The sequence below is a fragment of the Astatotilapia calliptera genome, chromosome 23 (genome assembly GCF_964374335.1).
Source record: "Astatotilapia calliptera chromosome 23, fAstCal68.1, whole genome shotgun sequence".
NCBI lineage: Eukaryota > Metazoa > Chordata > Actinopteri > Cichliformes > Cichlidae > Astatotilapia > Astatotilapia calliptera.
The window spans coordinates 31,089,824-31,115,814 of record NC_137443.1 but is presented as its reverse complement, the minus strand read 5'-3'; the positions used below and the strand labels follow the sequence as shown (position 1 = coordinate 31,115,814).

Here is a 25,991-nt window from a genome sequence, read left to right as displayed (position 1 = left end):
GGACACCAGCCCCTGAGGCCTGGGGTTCCCCACACCTGCTTTAAAGTAATCAAGTGTTTACTGAGCTCATGGAGCGAGATAGTTGAGGGTGATTTTCCCTGAGATTTCTGTCTTAAGATTACTGTTTTAAGGCACTTCCATGTCAGCTTCACTGCATCTGTTTTTATACTGTCTGCAGCTGCACATCTGATTGGCGCACAAAAGTATAGTCTGTGATTTAAATTCAGCGAGCAACATGAAAGATCATTGTATGAAGACAACTGTATTCTTGTGCAGTTTATGGGTCACCAGCCTCTCCCTGCCTCGGCCCATCCTCTTGTATTCTTGTATATGTCTACTACTCGACTGTGCCTGCTATGGTAGGATAGGAATGTACCGGGTTTGTAAATATAGAGGCACGATGTGTTTGTATTTATCGGCTGAAAAAGATATGTATCAGAATGAGTCACAAGTGTACGACTCCCCTACTCCCCCCTCCTATTCTCTCACCAAGTACTGTGAATTCCTACATGTCTCATTATTGTGAATAATAATAATGTATTTATTTATCAGATAGGAGTGTAATTGGGTCTTAAGAGTTTTAATCCTGAAGAGATTTCATCATCATCCATCTCAGGTTGTAGTGCACAGAAAACAAGATACTCAGACTTCTCAGTGCGCACTAACAAGTTTACTGAACCGAGAGCAAACCAACAGCTGCTGTTTATGTAGCCTCACACAGTGGAGATCCTGAATTACTTAAATATGTAGCAGAGCTGAAGTAGACAGAAGCATTGTTCAGTGACCTGGTCCAGAATAATAGGTAGTCCTAAAAAATGATTATGTAACAAAAAACATGTTTAAACTATGAAGAAAATGCTGACAAACAATCACACCTACATATTCCCTTTTGTCTTTTTCAGATGTGTTTACAGGAACAAAAAGATTTGTATATGTGAAAATACAGATTTATTCCCCACTTTTAGTCGTATTGGAGTGAGGCACGACACAGCAAAAAGTCGACACGTCAGTTTTTTGTTTGCTTGTCCCGTTTATTGGAAACAACTGCCAAGTTAAATTCTTTTGAGTGAAATAAAAAGGAATAGTTAAATAAAGCATCTGTGATTGACTTGAGAAATACATTCTTTTACCTAAAGTGAGGAAATCAAGAGTCAGTAGAGTGTGTGTGTGTGTGTGTGTGTGTGTGTGTGTGTGTGTGTGTGTGTGTGTATATATATATATATATATATATATATATATATATATATATATATATATATATATATATATATATATATATATATATATATATATATATATATATATATATATATATATACACACACACACACACACACACATATACATAGTTATAGTGTCAGGCTTCCTTCTTGCTTTCTTGTCCCCTTGCCTCAATTGCTGAGTAGTAGTGAGGTTTGTTTGTATTCCCAAAAGCTGAGATAATAATGTGCAGCTGGTATTAAGTCATTTTTGTGAGTTGCTCAACTTCGAGACACACGGTCTTATTACTTTAGCTCAACTGAGTGTGGTTATACAGGCACACAAATATCGTAACTAAGGATTTGGTTTCAGTCTGTGCATGTGGAGAGAATATTTACATGATAACTCGTTTTCATCAAATCGGTTTTAGAAACACAGCTCTGCACATTTTTTCACTAAACTTATAAATACTCAGAAATGCAGGTTTCTGCAGTTTTTCGCACTCAAAGAAGTACAATCACTAAATCTACAGCAAGTGAAGGATCCATGTTTTTTAAATATGTGACATGGTAACAGCTCTCCAGTGTTGATTCCTCCATATAAACCATATATATCTGTGTATCTTCAAAATACACACCACACAAAGTTAAAATAGTCAGTTACAGTGTTACTTGATAGTGTTGCTTTTCTTCCATCTTTACAGTACGCTGCACAACAAAAACTCCGTTTCTCCAACCAGTAATAGTGCTGTCATTTGTAAATCAGTACATTTTTATGTACCAATAACAATAAAAATCCCATGGCCAAAATTTCCTTCAAAAGTACAGAATAAATCCTTCACAGATTTTTCTTGGCCCTGGATTTGTGATTGTTAAACAACAGATGAGACTATTTCAAACATACATTTTGACCCAGTTTGAGTGAAATCACAGATGAAGATGGACAGATAGAAGACTCTGTGCCTGCACTCTAACTCCAGCTGATTAAGCATACAATGCAGGCCAGTTATTACAGAGCTCTATCAATAAAGTAAATCAAAGTAATGCAGACGCGAAGATTCAGAGTTTCTCCAGTGATGGTGATACACTGTGTTCCTGGTGCAGCTGGAAATACACTATATAAAATAGTGTAAAACATGTAATATATCCTATGATGAGACATTTTGAGTCCCTGACAGTGACCCACAGAAAAAAACCCTTCAAAGTAAACCTGAAACCCAAAACATGAGGTTTGCTGTGTACATGACTTCACAGGTAGTGTTAACAGTCTTCACTGACAATGTTTCCTGTTTAAAACACCATCTTTTACTCATATGCGTCTTTCTCACTGTTCGTGTTTGTTTACTTGAATGATGACATGGAACATTGCAAAGAATCCTTGGGGAGAGAAGATGCACGCACATACACACAAGCACATATTCAGGCATTGAGCAGCTCGTCTGCAGATCGTCCGATGGCATCAGGGTTGGAAAGAGGGTCGAGGTCTGCAAACAGGTTGAACCAGGCAGACATGTCTTTGGATCCCCCAGGGGTAGCTGCATATACACACACACATATTTATACATTTTATAAGTTTACTGCACAGCAGCCACACCTGGATCAGCAATATATTTAGCAAATATCAACTAATTAAAGTTACAGTACAGTCTCTTAACTGGCAGTTATGTGAGAATGCATCCAAGGCCACGGATGCATAAGATGCGTAACAAGGAACACAAATTACTTCCTCCAGGGAGTATTTTTAAGTAGTGTACTTTCTGAGGAATGAGGAAGAGCTTACCATTACCTGCAAATTTGGGAGCTGGCTGAGCTGATTGGTTTGGACTTTGAGGAACCTGCAGGGGTGGAGCTTGGAACATAGGAGGGGTTGCCCAACCTAAAAGGTAAACAGCCATTGTGAAGAATCCAGTAGCACAATCAGTTATCAGATAGTATGCTGCAGTAAGCAACATGTGGCTCACCTGTGGAACTCAAACTGTGATCCAGCAGCTGGGAGGGCAGAAAGCCTGTGGGGCTAGGGGGGTTAGAGGGTGGACGTGCTGCTGTTGCACCACTCTGTGCTCCTTGGCTGGTTGTGGGGACACTGGGAGAGGTAAACATCCCAAAAGCATCCTGCCATTCTTTGCTGAACTCATCACTAGCTCCTGAACCAGGGCTAAGAAGGTCTTTGAGGAAGGCCATGTCCCCTGGTTCACCGTCCTCCTGTGGCTGACGGCCAGTGTGCAGACTCCCATCTAGAGGGAAGGGGGAAGAACAGGAAAGTTATTAAACCAGAGACAAAACACATCCGAAACGAACAAAGTCAGATGAGGTCTGACCATGAAAAAGAGGACTAAAATTAGAACAGAAGGTTAAGACTTCAGTTCAGCTACTTGTTGAGTAACAACATGCAATGAGGGAAACGCAGCTATGTATCCGTCCTCTATAAAATGAGTCCGAAAATAAAGAGATGAATTGGTCCCAATTGCTTAATGTTAATCACACATTTAGAAAAGACTGATAGTGGAAGCAAAAAGACTGAACCCACAAGTTGAAACCTCAGTAGGAGTGAATTTCTGATGACACCAAGCAAAGTCAAGTAGGACGCCGACACTTAGTGAAGCAGGTTGAAGTTAGAATGAGAGGAAAAAGACAGCCAACCAGTTTACCGGGGGCAGGCAGCTGTGAGAGGCCAAACTCGAGGTTTCCAAAGCCCTGAGGCTGGTGTAGGGCATTTGCTGGGGCTGTGGGCTGTGGCATGTCACAGGCCATAAGCATCAGGTCATCATCAGAGCTTCTTGACAGTCCACTGAGGTTTTGCAGGGCTGGTGTGGATGTGATAGCAATTTGGTGAGCTGAGATCAAACGATCATAAAGCCAATAGACATCCATTCCACAATCAGCAGCAGCAATTCATGCATGCATGTTGTATTTGCACGAGTGCCAGCTACAGAACACAGTTAAACAAGCAGACAGTCACTTACCGCAGTCATCAGTCTGCCTCTGCCCATCACTACTGAGTGGGAGGTCTGGAAAATAAAACAATTCATTAGTAATGTGTAATTTGCTATTGACGATATTTTTCTTCCTCGATTTTATAGGTATGCTTGGATGCTTCGAGTGTAGCTGGTGCAGACTGCCTTTTAGCCGACAGGTGGCAGTACATACCTGCATCGGTGGCACTTCCTGACAGGTTGTCATCATCCAAGGAAAGCAGACTAAGAAACGAAAGAGAGAAAAGGGTAAATAACGATAAAAAGTGTCTTATAGGATGCTTTTGCTATTTATAGCAATGCAGTGGCCTTGATTTGATTTGGAGACGCTTTTAGAAACCACTTGGGTAAACACTGCTCCAAGTCCTGATCGTACAAAAGGATTTCATGAGACACTTTTCAATTCAGATTTGTCCCATCATGTTCTCATACCTTTCTGTGTTGCTCTGCAGTGCTGCCTTCTCTTTCTCCTCTTGTTTTTTAGAGTCTGAGATTTGCTCCAGGGGATCCCGCAGATCCTGAGGGAAGTACAAACAGTGGTACATTTCAATCTATGGAAAACTTTAGATTCAAGTACTTTGAACCACTACAGTTTGGTGTTTAAGTAGAAGCAAAGGGCAACATTCTGAAATACCTTGAGTGTGGTAAACTGGTATGGTACATGTCCCTGGAAGGCCTTGTGGATTTCTGACATGGCCTGAGCAGTTTTCTCCCAGAACTGCAGCAGGGTGGTCTAACAGCACAGAGAAAGCCCAATCACTGAAAACATTAATTTTAGGAGTCCCTAAACACATCAGTCTTATTACAGGTTAGCTTGATCTCTCTTCAACAAACAAGAGCCTAAACTTAACTTATGACTTTTAGGCTCTGTGAATGGTACTCATGGTCACTGATTAGTGGTCTTTGATCAATGAGCTTTGATCAATAGTTGTTGATTAATGGTCATGAGAATTTGCATATTAATGATCAAGGAACTGACCTCCAAGCCCATTGTTCTTTCAGTGGTCCTAGTTTCAGCCATAAAGCAAATGTACTGTTTATAAGATTGGGGAAACCTACAGTCAGCTAAGACTGAAGAAGTCACTTGGATGAGTGACGAAACGTTTCTCTGACTGAAAACGCTACGTCCAGATGAACAGAATCAACTTTTAGGGCCTGAGTGTTTTTACACAGCAAAAAAAAAAAAAAAAGAAGATTAGATTACAGTGGGTGAAATAATTATTCACCACTTACTAGATTTGTAAGTTTGCTCACTTACAATGGAAAAAGTCAGTTTTAGCTTTTGCCAGCTTGCTCCTACAAGAGGTAAAGACCCTACAATAATACAAAGAAACCCCAACAATCAGACAGCTTCCTATGAGCGAGCACTATTGCAACAACGGGAAGGAAAAACTCCCTTTTAACAGGATGAAACCTTTGGCAGAACCAGGCTCAGGTAAGACCGGCCATCTGCCACGACTGGTTGGAATTTAGTCGCTTAAAAAAAAAAAAAAAAAAGCTCAAGAAACATTTGGGACAGAGTTAATCGGCAGTACTCGTACTAGACTTCATTACATTTAGAAGTGTTCCTCACATTTTGTCCACCGCATTAACAAAGTGGGGAAGCCATTCCTAGAAATGATAAAAACTTGTACCTGGTAGGTACAGAGGGAGTGGGAGAGCATATTGCAGCGGCTTGCTCCCAGCATGTCCACCTTCTGACACACATCGTTCTTCAGCTTTTCAAACTGGCTCTTTGTCCCTCTTACCTGGGCCTGGACCTGTGGACAAAAAGACATCTGCATTATATACACATACATACACAGAGTACTGCAAAAGAAAACCAACCCGAACAAATGGGCCACATCATGCCTTGCGAAACTTTTCCAGCTGTTTGTAGGTGTCTGGGTCGAGCTCTTGGGAGATATCTTTCATCCAGAGCAGAGCTCCTCTGTACTCTGTGCGAGCCTTCTCCATGCAGGTTACTGTCAAAAGTGTGTCCGAAATGGCACGCCGCCGGAACGTCTCCACTTCCTGGTGCAAACGGTGCAGTGACGGACAAAGTGCCATCCTGAAGAAAAAAGACAGGAAACAGTTCGTGTTTGTGTACTCGCATTTTTATAGCGCATAATCACTAGTGCCAGTGTTCTCTCCTGCTGCTAACCTCTGTTTGGCAGAGGCACACAGAGCCTTGCTAGTGGCATCCATCATGTTTCCAGCCTTTGTGCGATCGTGCTCGGCTTGGAATCGCAGGAACAGGCCGAGCTCATTCTCCTCTTGAGACAAGCCTGAAGAAAGAGAAACGAAGACAGCTGCACAATGAAATCGCAGGACTTTCATAAATGAGTGACTAATGCAGTTTGATAGATTCTCATAAACCTGCAGCACTAACACTGCTAAAGAATAAAGCTGCACACTCAAAAAAACTTTAGATAATTTTTTCAATCAGCTCTCCCTAGTTTTTAGCAGGAATTACTCGAGTGCTATATGTGCTACATCATGTGCTTCACACTTCAACTTACGAAATGTGACAGCAGCTCACACTGAATGATGGAAAATGCCCTTCATTTACTTACACTATTAAATTCTGGAAAGCTGCACGCATCAACAAAATGTTCACCCATAATGGTTAGTTGTATGTCTCCGGAGTGCTCTGATATAGCAACACCTGGAATTCCTACCTCATTGAGAAGCTGACTCAGAATCTGACTCACGTGTGATCCTGTCCTGATACTTCTCGATCACCTTCAGCAGCTCTGTGCACGTAGACTGAACGGAGCGGAAGAACTGCAGAGACAAACAGGAACGATCTTGAGATCTTTTCTTAAAACATCTCCTTTTGATTAACCTTTTTGCTTTTTTTTTTTTTTTTAAAGTCAAGTTTTGTTCTTTAACAGTGCGACGTTTGCTCCTCTTCACTGCTGACAATCACAAAACAGAACAGATTTTTATGGCCCTTTCCATCTGTTGTCAGTGAGCTGCCTCTTCTCCCGCCTGGTAGACAACAGCAGTGACTACATGTGTCATAGCAACACATATTCTGAGGCCATTTTAGTGCTGCTGTCTGACAGAAAGGAAAGGGTCACCTTGATCTCTAGAGTCTGCTGAAGAATAGTAAGTAGTAGTTTAAAAAATAAATAAATAAAATAGTAGCACTACAGTATAGAAAGTACATGTACACTCTATTTGTATTACTAGAGCTATTTTATAATATACTGCAACACTGAACATTGGTTCTTTAACTTGTTAGTTACTGTCTTGGAGCAACTGTGTCCACATAATTTCCTCTGGGTTTAATAAATTATTCCGATTCTTTGTCTTATTCTTAGCAGAGAGACGGGCTCACTGAAGATTGTGAGACAGCAGAAGTTGTGGGTGTGCTGAACATGTGTAGTTACTCTTTAACTGTAGAGTAAACAGTCATTAACTTTAATCTGGACCTCAGCGGTGGCCAAACATATCAGCATACAGGTGACTTCTCCTGCACAACGCCTCTAAGTAAAACGAGCATTACTAACCAAGCTTTGCACTTACTGTGATTTTCTAGAACATAAACACAATGACACAGAACAATATATACAAAATTCATTAATCATGAATTCCATTCTTCTATATGCAATATAACAATGTGCTGCTCCGTAAATATGACGGGAGGTTTTATTTTAATAGATTACGTGTCACAAATCAATACTAGCAGAAAGAGCAATCTGAAGACGCACAGAGGTACCTTTTGTCTGTCTCACAGGGGGATGAATTTCTTCTGTTCTCCTGAGAGCAGAAGAACAGAAGAAAGATAATCTCGTACCAGAGCAAAACAAAGGCCTTTAGGGCAGAACCTGCACGACTAAATAACAGCCGTGTTTCAGCAAACCCAGAGAAGTGCTCTTCTTTGACGAGAAGTAAAAGAGCACACTGTACCCCATCCAGCTGTTGTTGCAAAAGTCTCATGAATAATTAGCACTCATGTAAGTGGACAGGGAAAAGATCTCTGTAAGCAATGGACACCAGGAAACAATGCACTGTAGGTAAGAGCTTTTCGGTTGTTATTTTGATATGTGTGATTCCTTTTATTTTCCTCTCAGCAGCAAAACAGCAGGCAACAGAGTTTACGACAGTTTAAAGATGCATTCATTATTTTGATATTCAGATTACTGCTGACTACTGAGTGATCAAGGCCACAGTTGCTTTAGAGACCTTTGAAATGTTCTCCACTCACCTACAAGACTGTGAACACTAAACAGTTATTTTATCTCTAAGAAGAGATATCCAATACTGTCTGCCTTCTAATGAACCGCATTTCACTTATTCTAGCTGTTGTCTTGTGAAAAAGGTGAGCGATTAAAAAAAAAAAACAACAACAACAACAACAGGTAGGTGGAAGAGTTTGTGATCTGTACTAAACTTGCAGATGCAGTTTTCTCCAGGAGCAAATGGACGTGAAGCCACCGGGGCAAATGCTGGTTCAGTGCCGTGCTTTTAACTCAAGCAGGGAGTTTAGCACTCCTGTGGTTACTCAACTGAAACCAAATCCTTCCCTTGGGAAAAGGACAAAATCCTTAGGAAGTTAGCCTGAGTACTATACAGCAGAGAACTTTTTTTATTTAGACAAGAAAATATTCTTGTCTTGTCTAAATAAAAAAAGACAAGAATATTTTCTTGTCTTCAAACTTTTTCTAAAATATCAATGTATTATGTGAAAACAGAATGAATGTTTTGTGCTTTCTTTGTGAGTTAGCAGGACTTTGTAGGGGGTTTTATTTTGAAAGGTTTTGAAAAGAACAGGATGAAAATCGCAAGTTCATCGCTGTATCTTAAACAGCTGGCTTGCTCACTGCTGAATGGGGCAAGGTTGTTTCCTGGCATAGATTCCCGGCCTCCCAGGGAAAAGAATGGAGGTCGACACCTGCGCCTCACAAGCCACAAGTTAGAATTAGGGTTAACTGTAACCCCATTAATACATATACTATATGTATTCATTTATCCTCTCCCAATTACATCTGTCATCCACCCATCTGCCCTCCACAATCCCAATGTCTCCTGACCTAAAACAGCTAAGTTAGGATAAGTTATGGCTATCTGTGGAAGACAGAAGAGTCGAACAAGATCAAACCAATATGACGGAAAATAAAGGAAAAACAAACATCCTGTAGTTCCTGTGCTTAAAGCCATTCCTCAAAACTTCAAGTTTGTGAGCTGCTTTTTTCCTACTCTGGAAGCTGTTATTTAATTTTAAAAACTGTATTTTCTCAACAGAATTTCTTTTTCTTGAACAGCCCCAGGCTCTTTTGAATAAATTCCTCATTTTCCTTCAAATTTTGAGCAATGAATATCATCTTGTGTGTCGCCAAATATTAAAACACTCTTAAGCCTGTTCTTCCCCACCTCGAGCTTAGCATCCAGGTCAGCATCCGAGGCCACCACATACTCATCCTCCTTCTTGCCTGTGGCTTTGATGAGGACCTGTTTGGTCTTCCAAAATTTCTTCTGCATACGGGCCATCACTGAGCTGTCCTCGCCAAGCAGAGCCCGGCCACCACTCAGCATGTCTCCGGCAAACCTGGAGCCAAGGACATGACGTTGTCAGCAACATTTTTTACCAGGCTCTCTCTCTCTGTGTGTGTGTGTGTGTGTGTGTGTGTGTGTATAAATTGCATATAATGCTCACAATAATAACAAATTTTCACCTACCCGTCCATAGTAGATAACCACTGTTCTAAAAGTATACAAAACAACAGTTTAGACAGATGGAGAGAATAGTAGCATAAAGCATAAATTAATCATTTTAGGTTTCTGTCTAGGTGAAGATTCCTCAACGCAAAAATACATAAGCAGACAGCAGATATGATAGGGGGGAAAGGGTTTTGTACAAAAGTGAATAAAATCCATCTATTCAACGTTTAACACATCATTGAGTAATAAAAGATATTCCTGCAGTTTAGCTTCCTGTATGACTTCGATGTACACACAAACACAAAAAAGCAGTAAACATGCCTGAAGCCTGAGCTGACATATAATCAAGTTACAAACGCTTATGTGGGTTTATTTTGGCCCAAACGCCTCGGTGCTGAGGGCTAAAGAAGCTAATCTAAAATGCCTCGAATATGGAGCAGGGATCAGACACCTGCGACTTCAAGGAGTCAGGGAGAACTGAGACAGCTGGATATCGAGCATTACATTTCAGCAAAATAGAGCTCTCTGACACGTAAAACCCCCCCCCAAACCAGGTGTCGTTCGGACATTTATCTACACAGAGTACAATTATGAAAGGGTAAACACGTAAACGAAGTAAACGAACTAAGGAACCGCAAAGGAGCTTGTGTGCTAGCAGCAGTTTAGCTAGTAGCAGGTTTGATGGTTAAAGCTGCGAAACGTCTTGAGACCATCTAACTGAGCGACCGTGCGTTTTACTGAAAGTCTTTCATTGTATGGCTTCATCCTCTGTAAGGTGAAAACAGTGTTACCTTTATTTACTTTCTCTCCAGCACTCTGTGCATGTATTCAGCTCAGCTAGCCTCCTCTGACGATAGCCATCACCATCTGAGTAACAGAAACAGGATATGGTTAAGCAGCTGCAGCGATGTATGAACACTAGAAGCCGCTGTTAGACCGCTGAATTCAAAGATCGTCTGTTGACAGGATAACCTACCAGAGGATAATCGGTTCTTTCCTCCGATACGTAAAGATGGACGTGATTTGGACGTGATTGGCGTGATAAATAAATATATAGCATGTTAAATCTATATGTGTTCTACGTGATAATGTCAAAAGAAACTAGAGATTCTGATGGTCGTGATACTGGCTATATGAGTCAGTCTATAAATAGTGAATGTAACTAAAATTCAAAATGAATGTAGATATAATTATTTATTATAAATGAATGAGTCCCTTAGGAACTTCAGCACCAATATGTTGGAAAGCTTATCTGGTCATATCAGTTGGTTTCAGTCGTCAAGTTGTTAAGAAAGTTATGTTAGGCATATTAATCAAGGAGGAGTTGGAGCTCCTTTTTTCATCACACCTCCACTGACAAACCAGTTGGAGGAAATAGTCAACAGGTTGACTTTGGCTCTTGAGAAATATGAGGAAGTTTATAATGTGTTAAACATTTTTAAAAGGTAGTTTATTAATATAAACCTTGAGGTTGTCCAACTGATGTTGTGTAGGCATTTTGCTAATTGAAATGAACTGAACGATCCTCTCTGCAGACCTGATTGCCCATTGTCCTTCTTCGCGGCTGAGCAAAACCAAACAGTGACTGGTGTGCAGGACAGACTGGATGATGGTGGTGTAGAAGATGACCAGCAGCTGCTTCCACTGACAGTTCTGATCTGTCAAATGTTTCTTTAACTTGAGTAACTGGAAGACTAGTCAGGGTTGAGGGGAAGATGAATCAGTACAGTGACATCCTTGATATCCTGCTCCAGAGCACACACACACTTTATAAACTGTTATATATAAATACTGTATAGTTAAATGAAGGTGAGGAGACAACATTTTAGGAGAAAGATTTAATTTATAATCTGTTTGGATAACACTGAAACGAGGACGAGCTGTAAGAACATTTGTGTAAAACGAATCAGGAAAGCAAAGAACAAAGCCAAGATATTTGTCCAACACTTTGAAGTCCTTGATTTAAGTCCTGAATATTGTCTTTGTGTCTGTCTGTCCAATGTGTGCTGAATCTTTATGCCTCTGCCTGTTGGGCTGAGTATCTGTAGGTGTACAACTTGTTATCTGCGCCTCCACTCAGCATCAGCTGCAAACAGAAACAGAGAGAGGACACTGTGAGAACATCACTGTTTCCATCTATCAACTGTTGGTGTGCAAATATCGTACACATCGTACCCCGCTTTCTGTCCAGTCCACACAAAATACTTTGTCTTCATGGGCCGCCAGGTCATACAGAGGAGCCTTACAGCTGGGAGACAACAGAGAAATTTTTTAAATATGTAAAGAGTAGAAAATATTTCTGTTAAAGAAGTAATCAGAACAATAAATACTTGGGTCAAGTACAGATGCCTGAAAATTCTACTTAAGTACAGTAACTAAGTATTTGTACTTCAATACTTCCACCTCTGGTCATGTCCCATTAGAAATATGTTCCTTGTGACTAGAGCGGAGCCCTTAACAGTAGTACCAATTATGAGCTTCACTTACCTTCTGGTATCCCAAAGTTTGACTAGGTTGTCAAGGGAACCCGAGACCAACTGGTGCGCATGTGATGGTGCCCACTTGACAGCGGTAACCCAGCCAGTGTGAGAGGTCAGCGACAGCAGAACAAGAGACCCATCTGAAAGAAGAGTTGTAAAGATGACAAGAGTGACAAACAACAATACAAGTCGAAACATAGATGTCTGTGACATTTAGAACAGTCGTACCTTTGGTGCGAGGGTCCCACAGTCGGATGTGTCTATCGGTGCTACCTGAGGCCAGCCGTCGACACAAAGGTGAGTAGGAAATACAGTTAAACACTTTGCTGCCCGTCTGTGAAAAGAAAAACAGTGAAACTGGTAAATACTGGAAAACTGAGAATATGATAACAAAAGGTAAACTTGGTGGTTGATAAATATGCTATTTCAAACTATTTGAGATGTTAACCGAGTTTTGAATTAGTCTGCAACCCTAATTTTTCTTAGGATTGGGACATGCATTGCATACATCCACTACACACAGGCATATAGCAGTAATACGTAGTGTATGTCACTGGTTTGATTTCCTCTATTATAGGCATTTTAAATCACTCATACACTGAAGAAACAAGTCAAATTGTGGCTCTGAGTCTTTTTTATCATTTATACCTGTGTTTCACCCTCTGTGACATAGCTAATAGAATAAAAGCCTGTAAATGGTAAATGGCCTGTATTTGTATAGCACTTTACTTAGTCCCTATAGACCCCAAAGCACTTCATACTACATTCAGTCATCCACGCATTCACACACATGTGATGGCAAGCTACATTGTAGCCACAGCTGCCCTGGCGCACTGACAGAGGCGAGGCTGTCGGAGACTGGCGCCACCTGACCCTTTGACCACCATCAGTAGGCAACGGGTGAAGTATCTTGCCCAAGGACACAACGACCGAGACTGTCGGAGCCGGTGCTCAAACCGGCAACCTTCCGATTACAAGACGAACTGCCAACTGTAGGATGATGCTCATTAATCTGTCACATGAAACAACCAAAAGTGTTTATTATCGCTAATTCAGTCACTTTCTATTTTTCTCACCAACGTAGTTTTCATCCCTCCAGTATCGACGTCCCATATGCGGATGGTGTGGTCCCAAGACGCACTACAAACCTCCTCACTGTCACACCACAGGACAGATGACACTGCCTCGCTGTGTCCCGATAATGTCATCAAGGGAGTCTGTGCCCAAGAAAACAAAAACTCATTTTGCAATGACTTAGTGGGCTTATCTCCAGTCAATCATACTCTGGTTGTGCACTCACCCTGGTAAGGCCAAGCTGCTGAGTCTTCTGTTTTTTCCTTGGTCTGTCAGCCGGCTCCTCGATCTCATCCTGCTCATCTGTAGGCACTGACAGCACAGGAAATATAGTTTATAGCAGCATCACAACAATACCTTTTTTAACAATAAAGAGGCCTTGAATCATTCTGGGATCATACCTGCTGACCAGATCTTCAACATTTTGTCCCAGGAGCCACTGCAGAACTGAAAGTGTTTACCACAAACATCCAAAGTCATTAATCGCAGCACTCTTTGTTGTCTTTTAAGTTTTTGTCTTGCCCTCTCCAACCTTACCTTCGTTCCTGTGGGGTCTACAGAAATGGTGTCAACACTCCCCGCGTGTCCACGACAGCAATGTCTGGCTTTCACCTTGTTTCTCTCCGAGTTCCACTCCCACAGTAACACAGTTTGGTCCAGAGAGGCCGTCAGAAGCAGAGAGGTCAGACCCTCTACACAGAAAACATCCACAAAGAGGACTTAATAAAGCCTTTGACTATTAACATAGCAGTACATGTCTGTTTCATTTTGTCCCACTTACCTCTTTTGACCCAGGCTACGTCTTTGACCACATCTGTATGTCCAGCCACAGTCATCGCAGGCTTGCCCTCAGTAGACCAAATTCTGGCAGTCTTGTCGTATGACCCTGTTAGTATCCTGCAGGGGAAAAAATAAGGGTCATTCCATTTCAAATCATTATGAGCCTTCTGCTCAAACATCTTCAGTTTCACTAAAGATTTTATGGATATTATATATAAAAAAAATGTTGCTGTGAAATTTTATGTTCATATAGAAGCTTCGAGCTTCTGGTTCTTTGCCATGTACAAGAACTGAACTGAAAAAGAAGCCAATGTCTAAAGACAAATTAGACAAGACTTTCAGAAAGCCTGCAGCACTATTTTAAAAGGAATAGAAAGTCTGGCTCCTTGAAAGTAAAAGATAAAGAATAAGGGGTGGTTTAAGACTTTTGTTTAGCTAATGAACAACCAAGAAGACAAAAAAAGAAAATATGAACACATCACAACAAACTTTTTGCTGATCTAATTTCCCAATTAATAAAAAGCACACTGATGGTCTGCTCTTAACCATCTTACCATTCAGCATCAGCATCTACAGAGCTAATCCAGTCATCATGCATCATACACTCCTCGGGTTCTGGGGCCGTGATCCGCTCCACGTATTCTATCTCCACAACTTCTTCCTGGAACATGGGCAAACAGAGTAAAACATCTGGTTAATGTTGTTTTACTCATGTGGATGCTTGTGACTCGCTTTATACAATATAGCCATACGAGTTTAAGCACTATAGCAGGCCATACCGTCGATATACCCTCTGTCGCCATGTGAGTTGACAGTGAGGTTCGCAGGAACTGACCCCTGACCAGGAAGTCAAAGTCCACTTTACTGTGAGAAGCTGTTAAGAGAACCAAATAAATTATCTGAGATTTTTAGAAGTACAGTCTGTGATAAGGACTACATTTGACATACACATACACAAACATATAGCACAACCATTTAAAAATACTACTAAAACTAAATCTACAGAACAATCAGGTGCCACAATAAGATGCCACACACAGTATTTGTGCCAGTGCAAAAAATAGTTTGTCTGCTACAAGAAAGTGGAGAACACCACAGGCCTAAACCCTGCAGGCCTAACAGCAGGAGGTGCATCACTCAGTCTGTTCTTCATCTGGAGACACTCGTTCTCTCTTTCTCTCTCCCGCAGCCGTCATTCCGAAAATGTTCACCTCTTCCTAAATAACCAAATCCCATGTGTTGCCAAATAATTTTTTATTGGTCAATATGGTACACTTTTACACTAATACAAAAGGGGTGGCATTTTTTCCTGATCTTTTTTTGTGCTGTCCTTAGAAAACAAACTTTTTACCATTTCATCCCACATTAAATGTGACAATAGTAGAAAAAAGCATCACATGTATTTTTATGATTGTAGCTCCGGATTTAGTGGCCTATCAATAAAATTTAAAAACTGGTGTATAGTTTGAAGCCTGAACTTTCAACACAAGTTGAATGGAGATTAAACGTGGCTGCAGCTTGTTGCTATGGCATCTTAAATCGGTCAGGTGATTTGGAGATGAGGCGTGTCCATAGACCCCAGAGTGTAACAATCAATGCATGTGTGAAATCTAAAAATGCCCATGGCATTGATTCAAAATGTACTCTGGCACAATCGTAAGCATCAGTTGCTTACAAGAATATTTTAGGGCATGCCAGCCCATCGATCTGCCATGCGGTGCCACCACGTGCCACTCCATGTAGATCCGCCCCTGTGATTGAGGATTAGGATTATAATGCTATTTATTCTGTGTTTACAGCTCTGCAGCTGGAGGCTGAATTGTAAAGAAGGTGGGGAATAGTTTGTGTGCCTATGATAAAGTGAGCTTACCATTTTTAGCTTCCAGCAGCTTGTTGATTACATTGCTGAGATCCTGCACTTCGGATGCAGCTGGGATGGAGAACGGGACATCATCTACAACGTACCTACAGAGATAGACATATTTTAGCTGCTGCCGGAGTCTACATAACTTCACATTGTTAGCATTAGCATTTAAAAAAAACATCGCTACGAACTAGCCACGATCAGAACTACAGATAAAAAAAAAATTTGCTAGAGGAAAAGACAGAACATCCCACAATGAGATGATACTGTTTACTCTAAATTACAGCTAGCAAGTTAGCTAGCTCGCTTGCTTGTTTGTCATTTTCTGTTGAGTTTTTTCTTTCTTTCTTTTAAACCTCACCTTTTGTCTTCTGTGAAGAATCTTGCCTGTATCTGAGACATTTTTAGCTAAGTGTTTATTTTGCCAACCACGAGCTCTAGAATATTAAAATACAAGGAATCCTCATAACACGCTTCTCGTGCAGTTTTGCCATGTGGTACGAAACAAACCACTGCAAAACGAAAAGCAGAAGCTCTGCGATCGTCTAGTGACGCCTGGCCAGTATGCGAACTTCCGCTTCTCCCAAGCACCCAAGTTTGGTCACTCGGGAGTCCGGACTGACTTCCTTAGGATGGCAGAACTCAACGGTAATGTATTTAATGATAAATCCTCTACGAACCAGTTATTACGATGATTAGATGAACATCAATGTAAAATGTTTGTATTAATGACCTAAAAGATCTAGAGACTGCTTTTTACATTCATCGATGTGAGATAGCATTTGTCAGTATACACGGTGGAATTTAATAGAAATAATATTTTTATTTACATTGGGTGAACAAAATAACCAATACCAAAGTTTCCTCATAACTTCTGATAGCTTATCAGCACTTTTAATCATTAAAAACGAAGGTTAGCTTCACCTGACAATACAATGTATTAGCATATGAGTATAAACACGAGTCCAAAGCATCAGGTCTGAGTATATCGCCTTTATATGTAATGAGAGCTTCAAAGGGTTTAAATGTTTTTGCCTAATTAAAAATGTAAATTCTTTACTAAAGCAAAAGTACAAACTCCGAAATGTACTCAAAGAAAGAAAGTAAAAATGAGCTCCAAGGAGGAAATTTTTTATAACCATTTTTGTACAAAGGTAACCTTATACTATATAAATGTAATAATAAAAATAATATTAGAACATGAAAATATAAATATTATTGTTATTTAAATTTTGATTCAAATTAATGTATTCAGTTTGAGAACATTTTATACCTATTTTCTATTGCCTACTTATAGGGTGACTTTGCCTCCACACCAACAGTAAAATAAGAAAAGTCAGGGATTACGGTGGGATTCAACAGGTGGGGGGAGTATTGGGGCCACATTAAGAAAAGAATATATTGTTCATCATTTTGAGAGTACAGTAAAAATTTCGAGATTAAGTCGAACATCTATTTTGAGAAAAAAAAGTTGACATGTGATTACAATTACAATTCATTGTTTAGATAGCTTAGTGAAACAAATTGATCAGCTGTCTTTTGATACATCATCTTCATTGCATGAGGGTGTAATCATCAATAACCTTGCATTAAGAGCCATTGGTTGTTTTCCACCTAACCAGATCCAGCTTTCTACACCATCTTCTTAATGTCTTTATACTGATCACCACACTGTGTCTATGAGCTAAAAGAGAAATCATTTACTTTCTTGTTACTTAAACTGATTCTGAAGTATGGTTTGTCTTGAAACAACTGTAATCTCCACATTTTGATATTTCCTCAAAATACACTTTCAACTTTAATCTCAATATTTGGACTTTATTCTCAGAATGAACAACAATATTATTTTTCTTAATGTGGCCTTAACCCTCTACTGCACACATTTTGATGGTACATGCTGAAAATGATCCGAGTCATTTTGGACCGTTTTAGTGCCAAAATAAATAATTTGAAATTTCAGACAACCCCTCTCCAATAGTGCCAGACATCAACAGAGAAAATTATTAACTCATAAATAATTACACAACTGTTAAAAAAAATAATTTTGCTTTCTAAGTATTCAAAAAATGTCAACCAATTTTTAAACAAATAACTAAGTATGGCTTGATACAGCCTTAGGTTCGAATATTAATTCTCACGTTGTGAGATTTTGCTGTCATTCCGTGACAGTGTGTGAAACTTTTCTTAACAGTTCTTCTGTGCTGTAAAACAAAGGTGCACATTACACTTTATACACATGCATCTTGCCTTATTTGAGTCAATACAGTTTTACTTGTATTCTGCCAAATCACAACAGAAATTGCCTGAAGGTGGTTTATATTCTAATGTATGAACCTACAACAATACAGAGAAAACTCTGACAATTAAATGGCCCCCTAAAATCAAGCACTTGGCTACAGTAGGAATGAAAAACTCCCTTGTAACAGGATGAAACCTCCGGGAGATCCAGACTCAGGGAAGGGCGACCATCTGCAGCGACCGGTTGGCTTGCCCTCTCTTATTGCTTCATTTTTTGAATTCATAAAGCAAGGACTAATATTTTCAAATTCTGTTTTCTTAATTTACTGATTAGGTACTGCTTGAATTTGCTTGTCCTTAAATGGCACCATTTGGTCATCCACACAATCTTGTATCTTTGCACTCATGTTATTTTCTTTATTTAGAGTGCAAGTCATTTTAAATATAATCACTAGAGCAAACTCCTCACATCATGCAGTCCTATGACTATGTCAGAATGAGGTGGGGCATCCTACCCTCACATGTTATAGGACCAAAATTTGACACTTTTCCAAACACTTTGATTCAAGTTCAAATGTACTGGGCATGAGGCTTAAAAAAAAACAACCCAAAACATATACTATATCTTTTTCCATCTTTGAGTGAAGTTACTCTTTTCTCTCCCAGGGAAACCCAGCAGCTGTACCTTTAGCTAGCAGACACACTGTGTTCACACAGTTTGCTGACATTTGTTTAGCTGATAAAAATGTTGAATTTGAAATTACATGCTACTTAGAAAAACCTCACTTATAACACTATAGATAATACCACTGAACCTAAAGTAACAAATCTGTTTTGAAAATATAAGTAGAAAGTGTTGTGGAAAAATATAGGGATTGAAAGTAGTCAGAAAAATAAATACTCATACTATTGCAGACAGCTAAATCTAGCTAGTATAATAAGTGAAGTGTTTGTACTTAATTACTTCCCACCCCTGCTGGATGCATTTATTTGTACATTAAAAAAAACAAACACACACACACAGCATTTGAGCAAAAGGTTTTATTTCACCAGGCTTTGTTTATCACAAGAGAACTGGGAAATCTGTACTGAACTCATGACAAAACTAGATCTCTTCATGAATAAAACAAATGCTTGTCTACAGAGGCTTCTGGTAGATTAAGCTTAAACATCTTTGAAAAAAAAAAAAAAAAAAAACCCAAAAAACTTTTATTGTACAGTCTCTTTATGACCAGAGAAAAGAATGAGATCTAATGATTACTCTGATGTTTACTTCGAACTTCTTTTCAGATGTCCACAGACAGGCACTCAATACTGTAGTCCTCAGAAAATACAATTGAATAATAAAAATAAAAGACAAAAATCTATTTACACTCTCCTCTTTTCAATCTTCTTCCTGCTCCTCCTTTACCTTCTTTTTCTTTTTTTTCTTCTTCTCTGTTGTCTAGAGAGAGAGACAGAGAGAGAGAGAGAGAGAGAGAGAGAGAGAGTTCGATCATTAAAGGGGAGGAAGAAAAAAAAGGGATAATTTTAAAACTTTAGCTTCCATCTTACCTCAGTAACTGCTACCACCTCTTCTTCCTTTGGTTCTTCCATTTCCTCCTCTGCTTTCTTATCCTTCTTTTTCTTCTTTTTCTTCGGGGTCTCCTCTGCTGCCGCTGATGTTTCTGCTTGTTCTTCTTCTAAACACAGAGCCAGAACACTATCAGCATCACAGATCCAAATGCACAGGAGGCAGAGGATTGATTCCAAACTCACTCACCTTCTATTACCAACTCCCGTTTTGCCTTTTTGGGTTTGACTGCTGATGTCGTGGGCTCTGTGGCATCCTCTTCTTCTACCTCTTCAAACTTCCTCTTCTTCGATGTGGACGGAATCGTAGAATCACCTGACGGATCATAAATTCTCACTTCACTGTGAAGGAAAAGTAGTAGCAGGCATTAACCACCATACATGTGTAGATGTGGAAATATGCAAAATATGCTGCAAGTGACAACTAACCTCTTGTGCTGGTATTTCTCTACCTTTGCCATTGCTTTGCCTGTTCCACTGATTCTTCGGATCTGAAAAGAAAATGTGGATTCAATGACTAAAGGAGGGGGAAAAAATAACAAAAACAGGGATTTTACCAGGATAACAGATTCAGAAGAAATACAAAAATCCATTACATATAGTACTTTTCTACCTGGACACTCAAAAGTGCTATATTGGAGCAAGATACTACTTGCATTTAGCATCTTGCTCAAGGACTGGGGATACTGGAGTAGCCAGACATGGAATGGCGAACTGTCTGATTAGTAGATGACCTGCTCCACCTCCTGAGGTACAGCCACATTTGTGAACATGAGCCAGAACTGCTGTTGTGTTCTTAGGGCTAATGTTCAGACTAAAGCAAAACGAGAAACTCTCCAGTGATCAGACAAATCAAATTTGCAATTCTTTCTAGAAAATAGGGATATCCAGTCCTGTGAACTATAGGGGCGAGAGGCCATGTGGCTTCTTATCAGCAGTCAGTTCAAAAGCCTCTGATAGTACAGGGATGCATTGATGGTTATGCAACTGTCACATCTGGAGAGGCACCATCAATACTGAAAGGTATACACTGGATTTAGAGCAACACAGGATTACCATCCAGAGTAGAACCCTTGCATAGTTAAACCAGACAAAACTAAATGGCATAAGGCATCTATTACATGGTTTCACAGTAGAACAGGTTGGGTACTGGTCTGACCCAGACCTTTGACCACTGGAATCCATTGACACATTACAACGAAGACAAGAAAAGGATGACATTCATCTTCCCAGTTCCCAGACATTTAAGGACTGCTATAACAAAATGGGGTGCTATGCTGTGTTAATTATTAAACAGCTTTGTCCCATCATTCAACACTACCTTTTTTGCTGCTTAAAAATGGTAAGTTTTGGATTTTAAAAACTGCTAAGACCCAAACTCTTCCATGACATGCATTTTTAATTTCTCTTTGATATTTGGACATATTGGGACCTAATGAATGTAAAAACAAAGAATTACCAGATTTTTATTTTTGCCCATTTTTTGTTCCACATATGAGGACATAGCTGTGGGCGGTATAAACAGTATACAGTAGAAACAATATAAATTTGACCAACGGTAGACATTTTGACTATACCGCGATAGCGCATGGTGACGGTCTCATCAAGCGGTGCCTGTTTTGGTCGAAAACATTGCAGCGGCTGCGAACAATATCTGCAAATTATGCCGGGCGACAGTAACAGCAAAGAGACAAAGCACTTTTGGGATATGGGAAAAGCCAAAAACTGCACTTCCTCCACTTCCGTACCATTGATTCATTAATGCAGAATTTTCTCGCAGCTGCTCTATTCCCATGTTGTTGCAATATATTAATGATTAATCTCTCAGTCAGAACATGGCATATCATGTTTAGGTGGAAACTAGTGAGCAAACTTCCTGCTAACTTCTAACGCCGTTGAATTTAATAAATTCTGTTTTCATGGATGCCTGGATGTTAAACTTAATTGTTAAACCTGGTAAAGCCGCAACGCTGATTATTTTATTAAAAATTAAAGAATTTAGACAGTTTTTAACTCTCAGTGATGCTGTAGTGTTTGACTGACTTTGGGACCTGAAGGAGGAGTTTTGGACCCAGATTACTCCACGAGGCTCCTGACTACGGCAGCCGTAAGGCTCCGGTAATCCATCAAGCTGTACGCCTTCATAGCTTACCAAAGTCGTATTAAATTTTTTTTTTTTGACAGATTTCTGCGCAGCGTTTACCACATAAAATCAGTTAGAGGTCAGTAAGCACAACCAGAATTCATACATAAGGCACACTGTCAATTTTTGAGAAAATTAAAGGATCCTAAGCGTGCCTTATAGTGTGTAAAATACGTTATACAGAATATTGCGATATACATGTCACATGCTTCAAATTATACCGTGATATTGATTTTAGGCCATATTGCCCAGCTCTATGAGGACATTTGTTTTAAATTTCGATACAACAGTGGCAGTATACTGTCCTTGTAAGTGGATATCAGGCCCTTGTAGAGCAAGATTTAGTATTTTGGTCAGACAACCCAAAATGTGATGTCCACATATGTGGACGTCAGGGCCAAGGATGTTAAATAGCATCCCAACTTTTCTGGAATAGGGGTTGTAGCTGTACTTACCCCCTTATCTTCCAACTGACGTAGTCTGGCCTCCAGCTTTGCACGGTTCTCTGCACCCATTTCTGCATTTGTGTCTTCTCCGAGAGCATCATAGCGAATAGCCAGGGCTGCTTTAGCTGCCAGCATCCTGGAAATCTGCATTGGCATTACAGAAAACCAAAGCCTGAGTTGACAGCTTCACATTGTGGCCACCAACCATTATTCAGTCACATATCACACTCTAAGAACATACCTTGCCCTTGTTCTTAGCAGTTGTCTGGCCCACTAGAGAAGCATGGTATATGAGACCATACTTGGGTGTGTCTTTGCGCGTCTTCAGGGCTCTAAAAAGAGCCTTCTCTGCTCCAAGGATCTGGACTGTGGAGGCTGGATGCTTTGCCAGATTCAGAAGGGAACCTGGATCGCACAATGAATGAAACAAAGAACTGTAGCTATGGCGCTCTTCAAAGACCTGACTACTAGTGCTTTCACTGCCAGCTCAGATGAGGTAGTGACTTAAAACCATCAGTCATGTTCAGGAAAGTGACTTAGTGTCATCATCATCACTGCTAGGCCAGTTTTCACAAATGACATTCCCCCCCCCCCCCAATTCACCTGCATGTGAGATGAGACGGGCGCCAACCAGCTCCCCCACCATTACAGTGAGGTTGGGAGCGATTGCCATCATTCTGTTCTTCAGGTAGTCGTAGAGCTGAGCCCGGTATTCTGAAATCTCTACCACCTATGGGAGAAAAAAAAAAATAAAGAAAACATTCAAAAACAAATTCATGAATGCAGGGTACCAGTCACAAAAGGCAAAGACGCACAGAAAACCCTGTGTTTGCAACAGACAACAGTCATTGCCATCACAGTCACTGTAGCAAACAGTGAGCACACCACCTGATCACATAGGTGCCTGATGTTGCCAATGTCCTCCTCTGACACTTCTGTTCCCATGGAGATTTCAGCAGCCAGTTTAACCTCTGCCTCGATCTCCTCTGGGAGGATATCTGATAGATCAGAGCTGGCGACGTTTGTGCGATCACCTGCAGACACAAACATATGGCAGTTACTCAGGAATGTCACCACATGGAAGTTAAACCAATGCACGCAAGTCTTAGAGCAACAATACGCTGACTTTAAACAAGCTCAGAGCACTGTGGTTTACTCAGCCTGACAGGAAACCATAAAATTTTAAAGGATTGAAAGAGGCTCTGAATAAAATTAAAAGGTGCTAATGAATTTGAATGTGGAAATTGTAGGATGCTGTGTTTTTGCTGGCTTTACTCAAAATATTTAGGATATCTAAATATGCTTCTCTGACTGTGTTGTGCAAAAGCAGGATGGTCCTTACCTATCTTGCGGACACTCTTGCAGTAGGCTAAGTTGTCTGTGATCACTTTTCCCAGCTCAGGGAAATGCCAGCCATACCACTCTCTGCAACGCATTATGTAATTATTAAGTTCTTTGTCGAGGTCATCCAGAAGAGCTAGAAGCAAGGACGAAAACACAGTACAGCTGATGTTAACTGCTCAAATGATAATTTTTAGAGCAAAAATATCAATAATTGACATTTTTATTATCCCAAAAAGAAAAATCTAGATGTTTTCTTTGTTTGCAATGATAACAAACTGAAGGTTTTTGGACATTCTGAAAATAATTTAAACTGCTGATGGTTCTCTTGCACTACTGTCTGACATGTTGCAGGCACAACAACAGACATAACTGTGTAATACAACACTTACAAATAGCCTGCACAATCATTGTGTCCACCTTGTCAGGACTGAACTTCAGCTTGTAGCGGGATAAACTGCAACCAGATGAGAACACGAGTTAATTCAAATTTCTAGATTAATGAAGGGATTTTCAATAAGCTAGAGGATTGCTGCCTCAGTGGTAGTGACGAATGCTGAGAAAAATCTACACAAATATTTCAGACAGCAAATGTAATCATAGGCAGCAGTTGGATTCATATAACATAATATATGCACCACTAACCTGTGAGCCAACCCTAAAGACATAGCACTCATCTCCCTGGGAGGAAGTCCAGTGATGAGGCTCTCCATCTGACCCCTGATGCATCTCATCAGTTCAGCCACAGCAGGGCTGTGGACACAGCTCAGGTCCAGTTTTTCCTGAAGACCAGAAGTCATTAGAAACACAACGTTCGATAACAATGCTGTCTTTTAGGCTGACAGAAATATCAGTGACTTACTTTGATAACGCCACCGAGTTTTGCATCACTAATAGCCAGCTGCTCATGAGCTTCCTTGGCAACAACTTTCTTCAAGACCTTCTTCAGACTCTTGCCAAGTTTTCCCTCAACAAGGGCAGTTGCAGCTAAAAAGTGGAAATAGAGACTAAAATAAAGCTTAGCTGTGCTAAGCGCTTGCACAAAACACAAAAAGTGTCAACTCTCATATGTATGAGGAGGAATTGGTCTCAGCGGTAGTGACGACTGAGCAATACCTCATGTTTAATCAGACACAGCTTTGCATCACAGACTAATCTCAGGTGAACATTAGGGCTCAAATTTCTCATTACCTGCTAAAGCCTCTGTTGTGTCCTGGAACTTCTCAAAATGCTTCAGCTTAACGCTGGTAGGACAAAAGGAAATATATGGAAGTTACATTTCATCTACGATTTATAGTAATAAGTCCATTGTTATATTTCAGGCATAAAGAGTGCCGCCACGTGGTAAAATGTAACATCAGCACTTACATTTTATTGGCTTTTTCGGGAGTTTCAAACTCCTTATACAGGCTGTCGACCTGCTGCAGTTTGGATTCATTGAGAACCTTAAAACACAATACACAGACATTAGTTAAAAGAAATATGTAAAGCAGTGAGATGGCTTACATCGTTAAGAATGTAACTTAAAGTAATGGCTGATGGACGCATTTGAACAACCTACAATTCTAAAATGCATGTGGAGTCAGCACCACCTCAGTGTGCACACGTGGTTGCAGGCCCTTCACAGTACAAGCTTGATGTTCACTTATGACTTAGCCAAGCTCGTGCGCAAACAAAACACCTTTAAATAAAAATGTAATCCATATCCACAAGTACAACGAAGAGATTGCTTTTTTCATACCGTAAATAACACGTTTATGACACCTACCGACTCTCAGTGAACTAGCTGGATGGCTAATCCGGGCTAACGCAAATTGCCCCTGTGCTAAAGTCGCCCATTTTAAAAAGATTGCAAACAATAGTCGAATACTTACTTTGAATATTGCATATCCAGCTGCGGTTTCAAACAACACGAGCATTTTGGCAACGCCTTAGTGCAGTTATTGCGCACACCTCTGGAGCCTTCACGTTTCCACCTCGATCACCACGCTGCTGCTCTCACTCTGAAACACACGCGGCGTGGACAGGGCACCAGGAAACTATTGGGTTGCCAGGTTCGTTCACATCGGTCGCTATCCCCCGAGCTTAACATTAAAAAGACAATTTAGGGTTTATTTATAGATAAGCGGAAGAAAATGTTTCTACGGATGGGTGTATCGCGGTGTATCTAATGCACCGTATTGTCAATACGTTTTCTTTACCTTAGAATATGTTTCTGCTTCTATTGTGGAAA

At 40.2% G+C, this 25,991-nt stretch overlaps 3 protein-coding genes, 1 long non-coding RNA gene and 1 other non-coding gene across 10 annotated transcripts; 1 reads left to right on the top strand and 4 right to left on the bottom strand.

Annotated features, from left to right (window-relative positions):
- Positions 1-1,727: 1,727 nt before the first annotated feature.
- On the bottom strand, positions 1,728-10,740 carry ical1 (islet cell autoantigen 1-like). 5 transcript variants are annotated; one of them, XM_026159356.2, is made up of 15 exons: positions 10,612-10,740; positions 9,839-9,863; positions 9,533-9,707; positions 6,865-6,937; positions 6,315-6,438; positions 6,023-6,221; positions 5,806-5,931; positions 4,806-4,904; positions 4,604-4,689; positions 4,347-4,396; positions 4,163-4,207; positions 3,848-4,003; positions 3,161-3,433; positions 2,986-3,075; positions 1,728-2,734 (listed from the first exon to the last, which is right to left on the bottom strand). In XM_026159356.2, the coding sequence occupies exons 2-15, from the start codon at positions 9,844-9,846 to the stop codon at positions 2,619-2,621; spliced, it is 1,620 nt and encodes a 539-aa protein (XP_026015141.2). In that variant the 5' UTR covers positions 9,847-9,863; positions 10,612-10,740; the 3' UTR covers positions 1,728-2,618. The 5 variants fall into 5 exon arrangements, with proteins under 5 accessions (XP_026015141.2, XP_080153860.1, XP_026015139.2 ...); XM_026159354.2 differs by having other exon boundaries at positions 2,482-2,734; positions 2,980-3,075; XM_026159355.2 differs by having other exon boundaries at positions 2,482-2,734; positions 2,980-3,075; positions 9,839-9,858; positions 10,612-10,725.
- A 903-nt stretch (positions 10,741-11,643) lies between these two features.
- wdr12 (WD repeat domain 12) lies at positions 11,644-16,603 on the bottom strand. The gene is made up of 13 exons (XM_026158477.2): positions 16,380-16,603; positions 16,025-16,119; positions 14,934-15,028; positions 14,709-14,815; positions 14,156-14,271; positions 13,912-14,066; positions 13,776-13,821; positions 13,601-13,686; positions 13,377-13,517; positions 12,529-12,634; positions 12,308-12,440; positions 11,996-12,068; positions 11,644-11,906 (listed from the first exon to the last, which is right to left on the bottom strand). The coding sequence occupies exons 1-13, from the start codon at positions 16,418-16,420 to the stop codon at positions 11,835-11,837; spliced, it is 1,266 nt and encodes a 421-aa protein (XP_026014262.1). The 5' UTR covers positions 16,421-16,603; the 3' UTR covers positions 11,644-11,834.
- Positions 16,539-21,291, top strand: LOC145424425 (uncharacterized). Its single transcript, XR_013905505.1, has 2 exons — positions 16,539-16,666; positions 19,949-21,291. It is a non-coding gene; the product is annotated as an uncharacterized LOC145424425 (long non-coding RNA).
- Positions 19,283-25,794, bottom strand: nop58 (NOP58 ribonucleoprotein homolog (yeast)). Of its 2 annotated transcripts, none has more exons than XM_026158475.2 (15): positions 25,633-25,794; positions 25,127-25,203; positions 24,950-25,002; positions 24,621-24,745; positions 24,404-24,540; positions 24,151-24,215; positions 23,760-23,894; positions 23,306-23,451; positions 23,021-23,147; positions 22,659-22,822; positions 22,427-22,561; positions 20,258-20,319; positions 20,019-20,170; positions 19,811-19,938; positions 19,283-19,700 (listed from the first exon to the last, which is right to left on the bottom strand). In XM_026158475.2, exons 1-15 carry the CDS (start codon positions 25,675-25,677, stop codon positions 19,641-19,643), a joined length of 1,611 nt encoding a protein of 536 aa, XP_026014260.1. In that variant the 5' UTR covers positions 25,678-25,794; the 3' UTR covers positions 19,283-19,640. The 2 variants fall into 2 exon arrangements, with proteins under 2 accessions (XP_026014260.1, XP_026014261.1); XM_026158476.2 differs by having other exon boundaries at positions 19,811-19,935.
- Positions 22,898-22,981, bottom strand: LOC113017027 (small nucleolar RNA SNORD11B). Its single transcript, XR_003271359.1, has one exon. It is a non-coding gene; the product is annotated as a small nucleolar RNA SNORD11B (small nucleolar RNA).
- Positions 25,795-25,991: the final 197 nt, after the last annotated feature.